The sequence below is a fragment of the Antedon bifida genome, chromosome 1, assembly GCF_963402885.1.
Source record: "Antedon bifida chromosome 1, ecAntBifi1.1, whole genome shotgun sequence".
Classification (NCBI taxonomy): Eukaryota; Metazoa; Echinodermata; class Crinoidea; order Comatulida; family Antedonidae; genus Antedon; species Antedon bifida.
Window position 1 is genome coordinate 14,865,320 of NC_136226.1, and position 9,707 is coordinate 14,875,026.

Genomic DNA, 9,707 nt, shown 5'->3' on the forward strand with positions numbered 1-9,707 from the left:
GAAGCTATTAATATTCATTTTTTGTTTTGCATATGTAAATATATGTTAATTAGAGGAAGAACAAAAGTCATTCTGGTGTTTTTGTCCGCTGTGATGATCGAGATGTAAATTTAGTATGGCTTTCTTTTTCGTAAATGTCTGCAGATTTTCAGGATGTAACCTAAACTTTTCATCTGTTAATCGCTTAATTGAACACATTGAGGATGCACATATCGGTAAATATTAATAAAACTGTATCTCGAGGTAGTGTAGATAGTAGGCCCTACTGACTGGCTAGGCCTAACTAAACTAGGCTAGGCTAGGCCCCAGTTCTGGGCCCAAGGCTAGACCTAATAGTAAAACTACTCAGCTAACCAGGAGCTGAGCTGGACTAGCCTAGGTGCAGGCCACGGCATAGACTTACCCATTGTTAGTACTTAGTAAGCCTCCTCTAGGCAGGTGTTAGGTGTGATCGCTAAATCATAAATTAAAAGAAAGTATAAACTTCCTAGGCCTAGGCCTATATTATAATAAATAAGCTGATCAATGAATGTTTTTTTTATACTTTTGTGTAGCACACAGACTCATCATATATACAATTACAGACAGTGTAGGGTAGCAGCATATAATTAATTTATAATTTCTCGTTTTAGTTTACTGATAGGGCCTATATAGTTTATAGGCAGAGTAATAACTAATATAGGCTAGGCCTAGTATGATAAATTATGATACACTATGGAATGCCGTTTACGCAACATTTCGATGATATGAATTTTATGACGCGATATAAATGAAATGTTTTGAATTGAATGCTTTGAATTGAATGTTTTGAATAAAATGTTTTGAAATGAATGTTTTGAATGAGATGTTTTGAATTAAATGTTTTGAATGAAATTTTTTGAACGAAATGTTTTGAACGAAATGTTTTGAACGAAATGTTTTGAATTAAATGTTTTGAATTAAATGTTTTGAATTAAATGTTTTGAACGAAATGTTTTGAATGAAATGTTTGAATTGAATTGAAAAGTCAAACTATTGGCGACGTATGTCATTCTCGCTCGCGATTTTTTTTTCTCAACCTCTTAAGTTGAGGTATCTTCTTCTCCTTTCCATATCATTATACAGTATATGCAAAATTGTTTGGAATGGCGTACGTTTCCTGGCAGTCATTAGGATAAATTACGTTCATTTTTAGCATAGTTTCAAATTTCAATTTAAAATTGGGTTGTTTTAAAGAAAACTTCATATAGTAAAAAAATCGCGAGCGGGAATGACATACGCCGCCAATAGTTTGACTTTTTAATTCAATTCAAACATTTCATTCAAAACATTTCGTTCAAAACATTTTAATTCAAAACATTTCATTCAAAACATTTCATTCAAAACATTTTATTCAAAACATTCAATTCAAAACATTTTATTCAAAACATTCAATTCAAAAAATTTCATTCAAAACATTTCATCCAAAACATTTCATTCAAAACGTTTTATTCAAAACATTTTATTCAAAACATTTCATTCAAAACATTTCATTCAAAACATTCAATTCAAAACATTCAATTCAAAACATTCAATTCACATATCGCGTCATAAAATTCATATCATCGAAATGTTGCGTAAACGGCGTTCCATAATACACAGTCACACATTATATGTAATATAATAATTTGATATACCTATATTTTTTTTAGCCTAAAAACCATTTCCAATTTTTTTTATAATTTAAGAAATATAGGACAACCGATTATTATGACTGATAATGAGATACAATAAGAGAAAAATATCAACCTGGACCATCATTAAAGGGTGTGATGCTTATTTCAAGAGTTAATTCTGTGCCTAGGTTTTACAAATTACCCTTCCGGGCTATGTCATAATAAATTTAGTTCTTCTGTACTAAAAACACACGTTATACACAAGTCCTTCAATAATTTAAATAATTTAAAGGCCAGGTGCGGGCAAAAAATTTCTATTGATCATACATTCCAATAATTATCGATCTATAGTATCCCCTATGTTTCATAATTTTTGGGATTTTATTTGTGTGACACAAGCTTGTTGAAAATAAGCACTTTCTTATCAGTGGGGGGATAGTTCAAATTACACAGTAAAATCTCTATTCTTTTGTACACAAATTTTGTAAATAGAGAGGCATTTTAAAAAGGTATGAAAAATAAACGGTGTGGTAAAAAATGTTATCAGATGACTAAATATAGGTAATATAACTTGAATTTTACATTTCTGGTATTTTTATTCAACTTCAGATTTTTATTTTCATGCTATAGCAAAAATTATCCACCGTATATCCACCATCTTTTTTCACCTTCTAGGGAGTCACCAGACATGTTATTACATTAGGTTAAACTACCTAACTACTGAAAAACAGTCTTCCTGGTTTTTATGGCAGAATTTTGCAAAATTTTGTATTTGACTGAATTATGGGAAATTCATGTTTTTTCGTCTTGATTTCTGTTACAAATATTTTGATTTATGTACATTAACAATAAGTAATCTTATTATTTAATATTAATGACATATTTGCCAACTGTTGATCTATTATATTATTTATAAGTAATTAGTATTTTTATAGTATTATTTTATATTAATAATAGCACTCTTCAAATTTGTTTCTGATAATATTTTAATTTTTACTTCATACCTTTTAAAATTAATGGTTGTATATTTAATCATTAAAATAATAAGTAAATTAATTATTATATAAAATGAGTAAAGTAACTAAAGATTAGGTTACTATAGTATAGATTTGAAATTCTATTTTTGACATTTTTAAATAATATTTTTATCTATTGTAAAATATATCATACTGTAATATTATATATTTGCATAATTGAATGTGTTTTACTGTTCCCTAGACAAAGACCCTGGATTCTTAGAAAAGCAAGAGCTGCAGCAGCCTACTTCACTAGCACTCAGCTATGTAAAAAGGTTTGACATTTTCCGTATTAATCAATTATAATTACCTCTGAACAAAATTTAACATTTATTGTATGAAGAATGAACACACAGTAGATATTCGTTTGAGTATAGGTTGGTGTGATTTACAGTATGCACCTGAATTTCCTACTTTTATTCATAAAGCTGTGTTCCACACATTTCATTTATTTGTTTCTATTTTTTTAAAAATAATATTCAAATTCAAAAACTGTTATTGTCCAATATTCATAAACAGTAATACAATTGGAAATTTGTTGTTTGATACAATACTAAAGCCTTGTCTACAATTTCAAACTTTATGTGAAAACAAATGTGATGTACCCATATATGTACATGATGATGTCATAGCACTACCATATTTGTGCATATCACTACCATGTTTGGGCACATCACATTTTTTGTCACATAAAGTTTGATGTAGACAAGGCTTTAGATATCAAACAACAAATCCAATTTATAAAAACCACCTCTTTAGTTCATATTTAAGATTAAAATAAATAATTATTTCAAAATAAGAATTGATAAATTTGAGTATGGGGTCTCAATGGGTTATTTTTTGTCAGTGAATTTTTTTTTCTTGTCATCTTGTCATTTTCCTCAATTTTCAGTACTTTCCCTACAGTTACAGTATATATATATTATACCGATATTGCCTGCTTAGAGGTTAAATATAAGATTTGACATCCCCGAGGGAATGATATTATGTTCGAGGGAATATATATTTTCCAAAGCGCCAGCTGAGGGAAATATATAATTCCCTGAGAACATAATATCATTCCCGAGGGATGTCAAATCTTATATTTTACTGATATAAACGGCGATATCTGTTTTATATATATAGCCAACAACAAGTAGAATATCTGCTCGGTCGGGTAGCTAGGCTAGGCCTCCTTTTTGTATTGAATGTAAACAAGCCTGCCTAGACACCTTACCTTGCAAGAATAATATACAGATAATTACTAATTAATGATTCCTTGGCAATAAAATATTCACTAGCCTAGGTCGTTTAAATAATAACAGAAGAATTTCCACCAAGAAGCCTACATTAATAATAATAATAATATATATTATTATCAGGTAGGCTGAATAAATAATAATTTGTCTTCTTCGAGCCGAATCACCGGATGTTCGCTGCATCGCGCGCGTACCGAGTTACTACTGTGAGTATTAACCAATCACAAACGGTCTTTCATCACATCTAGGGAGGACTAACAAATGAGGGCGCTATGTATGCATAGTTTAAATAGTTTAGTTGATTAATTTCTTCAAGCAAGTTCCGTGGCGTAGCAAGTTCAAGTCCCAGTAGATGACTTTTGTTTATTTATCGCCAAACGCGAGTGTTGTCAATATCATCGTACTCGAGAATTTGCTGGATTTTATATGTTTAATGACAGGGACACGATAATTTCGCGAAAATTACTCAGTCAATATCATCGTACTCGAGGATATATACAATTTACGATCCTCGCAGCGGTAGTCATGTGATGCAGTTTCAACCAATCACGTTCACGTATTTACATAGGCTATGTAATATAACTATGTATTTTCTTTTCAGATTTGTTACTGAAGCTGCCAAAAATGGCCAGCAGAATTCACCAATTCCATCAATTCAAAGTCGTAAGAAGTTGAAAAATCATTTAAATTCTATGATTCATCACGTGTCCACACCAGTGCCAACACCTCGAAGCTCAACTCCAACAGGTACTTAATAGAGGCTGATTAACCAGTCCCATTCACACTTGATACAAATTTTTATTTGATATGTCAAAGATCTGTAAAACCCTAACTTGGTTCTTGATCTATGCAACAAAATTATAGTTACTAAGGCTACGAAATGTGTTGATTTAAATTATCCTTTAAATAAATACTATGATAAAATGAGATAAAAAATACTTAACTTGCTAAGATCTTGCAATAGTCGGCAAGATATTTTAATTCATCTGTACGTATTCCATCAGACTTTTAAATGACGTAACTATAATTTGTGATTTTATCTTTTTTATCTGTATACTATTATGATGTTAAAATCTCCTTACCAAAAGTATTTTTAGAATAAAATCTTTCGTTTCTAGTGAAGGACAAATTAACGTTGAACTTACCAACATTTCGTGCGTTAGGATCGCACTTTTTCAAGGTAGTGGTGTCAGCTTGATTTGCCGACACTGATCATGGCAAGTCATGTGATGTTGTTGTGACATGCGCCCTCTCTGAGTTTTTACTTGAATATCTCTGGGTGAATCCCAGAGAGGTCCGCCCCGGTCAGCCGTCTCACTTCTAACAGGTCATCATATATGTGTGGCAGCCACTTTCCTCCTTGGTCTCTGTTCATGTTGTTTTCAGTTTTTCTAATTAAAATTGCTTCTTGCCATCCTCTCTTGTTGATGGTTCTCTCTTTGTTTAACACTTTTGCCTTCCAATTAGGTGTATGGTTTTCTTTTATAACATGGTCTGTAATTGCAGATTTATGTGTAATGTTTGATCATGGAGGTAAAAAATAAATTATTTTTACCTCCATGGTTTGATTGTGACATTCTGCTTGACCTTGTTATAACTCCTTTCATGTGATCTTCTACATCTTTTTTATGTTCTTTTATGCTGTTTCCCAGTTTTCTACCGGTTTCTCCTATGTATATTAGGTTACAATTTATACAGGGTACACCATACACTACTCCACTTGTGTCCTCCGGCTTGATCTTATCTTTTGGGTGTACTAGATGTGATCTTAATTTGTTTTGGGGTACAAAGTAAGAGTTAATTTTATGGCTAGTGAGCGTTCTACGTATCTTTTCCGATAGCCCTCTCAAATTTTTATTTTCTTTTAAGTTCTGTTATTTATTTGTTAATTTCGTAGCTTAAGTTAGTTAAGATAAAAGGTACCAAGCTTGATTAGCTTCGGCTATATCTTGGCTACCTTTTGTATTGAAATTTTTTGTTTGATACAATAAAGAAGATGAGACATAGGGTAAAGCTACGCTGCCATGCATGTCTTGCTTATTTTCTCCTTTTGATGTTTTCATATTTTAATGTAATGTGTTTTATATATTATATAGTGTTCCTAAATATTTTTATACTTTTAACCTAATGTTTTGTATATTTTTATATTCTATGAAATACACGAAAATAAAGTGAATTAATATTTAAGTTTCCACCATTGGATTTCATTTCAGGAAGTGAATTTGATGAAGAACTTGGGAGCGAATCGGACAGTGACAATTCATGGACCACACAAGATGAATTTAGCTCAGATCTGATTCTACGGATGGCAAGCTCTAGTGGTACAGATGATAAACCGTTTGTCTGTCCAGTGCCTGGCTGTAAAAAACGTTACAAAAATGCAAATGGAATCAAGTACCATGCAAGAAATGGACACAGGAAAGAAATAAAAGTAATTTTGTATTTTAATTTCACTATGATCATTGCTTATGGCTGCCACATTTCTAAAGTTTAACAATACATTTGTTTTCCTGAGCTTAGAAACATAGATACAATACAATTTAAAATACAATATAAAAACTTAACACCTTAACTAATTATCTTGAAAAATGTACATTATATAGATGACAAGCATATGAGAAAAAAGAGTCTCTAAAACGGTTGGTTTTAACTTTGCATTGCCGAATTCTACCAGATCTATTAAAACTTACAATACTATTTAGTGGCTGATCTTTAATTATCCATTCTAATTTATTAAGAGCCATTTTATCTAACACAAAGATTACCTATACTTTCAATTTCTAGGCCAATTATTTTACATGCTGCTTTAGTTATTTTACATATTTGGTTGATGTTTTTCTTAGTTAAATTTAAATACCAGGCAATACAACAGAACATCATAACAGATTTGAAAATAGAAACAGCGTATCTTGTCCAACATTAAATTTCTTAAGCTTACTAAGAAAAAATAGGCGTTGACTAGCTTTAGAATAGACACTTTGGGTATGCTTGTTCCAACTAATTATTATAATTAAAAACATCTTACAGTATCTAAGGGCTATCAATTTTTTTCTTCCCAAAGTGCTACAATTTATTATTTATACGACTAAGATTATGAGCAATATAACAAGCATTCTAGCAATATACAATTTAACGATTAAACGGCTTTATTTTGATTTTACAGATAAAGAAAACGTATAAATGTAGATGTGGCAAAAGTTACAAAACTGCTCAAGGCCTTCGTCACCACATGATTTCGCATCACCCACCAACGGTCCTTACGCCTTCCCCTTCACCAAAGGCAGTTCAGCCATTAGAGATACCTCAGCCGAATTCTACACCACTACTAGCAACCACCTTGCCAAACCTAAGCATTCCAACAACGCCGTTGACACCTACATCGTCTAAAGGTATCATCCTGACGCAGCTAAATAACGTGTTAGCGACACCAACATCTGCAGGTGTAGTGAAATCGGTTGAGCCTGGCACGCCTGTAACTCCAGGAACTAGAATCAGTTTAGGCTCACCGACGTCTCTTATGACTAAATCTTCCACACCTGGTTTCACCATCATTACCATGCCATCACAGATAACTGGTAACACAATAACACCTGGTATCTCATAAAAAAATTAATTATATTTTGTCCTTTTATTTCAATTTCAAAATAGTTTGCTATTTAATACTACTATTATCATTTTGTCTATGGAATTTTCATCATGAGTGTTAATTGACATAGAAAGCATTTTGTGTAAGTAATGTAATATTTAAAATATTAATATAGTATTTTATTTAACATGTTTGATATCATCATAAATCAATCATCCTGCTTAAAAATTGTGCAATTTATCATATAAAGTATTAAATATTATAAAGAAACATTGCCATGTAACCTGCCCTATTAAACAAGACTTACAGGCTTTTGCAAATGAATTAATCCCATGGACTGAATTCTAAAATTTGGGGTAGTGAAGAAGTTGTCACTACTTACAAGGCTTATTATTGTTTGTGCCAATAGCAGGTATGCCCAGTGTACTCAATTGCTTTAAAATTATTAGTGCTATGTATAAAAAACAACAAAGAGTTTATTAACAAGTGGAGTTATCAAAGCCAATAGCAATTGGCCTGACGAATGTTAGATACTTAAAATATGCTGAAATCTCACTAAACAACTTACCATTTATTGTATATATTGTATATTAAATATGGTGCATGCATTGATATTTTTATTCTTTTTTATAATGAGCATATTATAGTAATTTCAATAGGAATGTTGTTTTGCTTAAACAATTTTGTTTTGCTTGAACCAAATCTGAAAGTTTATTTAGTTTTGTTACAGATATCAGACAATGTTTTCACTAACATTATTATGTATTAATTAATATGATTAAACTGTATCCATTAAAAATAATGTGCAATTATTGGTAGGATAACTTTATTGTGTAGCAAAATTATATTTTGGATATTTGTATTGCCTTTTCACACTCTATTTAACTCAATAGAGGATGTAAACATGTAAAATCATTATTGTAAGATATGGTGTTTGTGAAAGTGATTAAGGTATAAGGTATTGTAATGTATGTTTCTCTGTATATTTACAGTTGTGACCGTGAAAATACAGTTATATTCTACTATTAAATGTAAAGAGAAATTTTAGGAATTTAAAATAATTTACTCAAATATTTAGCCAACAAGTCGCACAGCATCCTTTTTAGGACAAGAAGAAATATAGGCATAATGTTTTTGAATCTTAATTCCTGGCTCAACCACATAACATAACTGTCTATATGCTCACCAAAGAGATATACATTGCAAAATAGTCTTTCTGATCAGTCTAGAATATTATTATAGAAACTATTGTCTAGATACTATTGCAAGACAATGTTTATGAATATATGTATACAGCATTACATACATGTTTAATGTACATATTTTGTATAGATTAGAATTTTGACAAAACAGCTTGAGTCATAATTATTTATGACCAGGTTGTTTCAAGCAAGGCATTGTGGGATCGCCAAGCTTTTTAGTGCAAATAGTATACAATATTAAGTCCATCCATGGTTTTCTTATGGTTACGTTTTCTATTCCTTTGTTTGTGAATTATATTTATTGTACTAGCATCATAGCTTTCTTTGTACTCATGTTTTGTTAATAGAAATTTGAATATTTATTGTGTATAGAGTATTGTATAGTATAATGAATTACTAGTAGTAACATTAACATGTACAGCATGTAAAAAAAGAAAATAATTAAATCTAAAAAATACATATTATATAAACATATTTTGTAATGTTGATGTAGACTATTGTAAAAATTGTGGTACTGTATGTTTGTGTTATTCATTGTTATTGTCCGCTCTCTGTGTGTACATTGGGTTGATCTCAGGTAAAATCTCAAGTAATGTATTGTGGTGTTGCATGGCTTTAGTATGTTACATACAGTACTGTATGCACCAGAGTTTGTGCTATTTACTGTACTGTTTATATTCATTCACTGGTTACATTTATGCACGGATCCTAAATGGTCTAGACAGCTGGTTAGAATATTTACCCATTATAAACTATCTCTGCTAAATAAAAGAGACTTAAGCTCTGTCTACACTATCAAACTTGTTGTAACTAACAAAATGTGATTTGCCCATAGACATGATGATGTCATTTAATACCATATTTAAGCATCACTACCATATTTGGGCACATCACAACACTTTGATTAGTGTAGACAGAATAATAGTTTTAAATAAAATATATGGTAATTTCCCCATGTTTTAAAACCATTCAATTAATGCACAAAAAAATCATATTTCACAAATCAATGGTGCTATTCATACTGTTGTATT

At 30.8% G+C, this 9,707-nt stretch overlaps 1 protein-coding gene across 1 annotated transcript; it reads left to right on the plus strand.

The window, feature by feature from the left end:
• The first annotated feature begins 88 nt into the window (after nucleotides 1-88).
• LOC144843919 (juxtaposed with another zinc finger protein 1-like) lies at nucleotides 89-8,993 on the plus strand. The gene is made up of 5 exons (XM_078700824.1): nucleotides 89-215; nucleotides 2,853-2,925; nucleotides 4,490-4,635; nucleotides 6,102-6,319; nucleotides 7,052-8,993. The coding sequence occupies exons 1-5, from the start codon at nucleotides 116-118 to the stop codon at nucleotides 7,490-7,492; spliced, it is 978 nt and encodes a 325-aa protein (XP_078556950.1). The 5' UTR covers nucleotides 89-115; the 3' UTR covers nucleotides 7,493-8,993.
• Nucleotides 8,994-9,707: the final 714 nt, after the last annotated feature.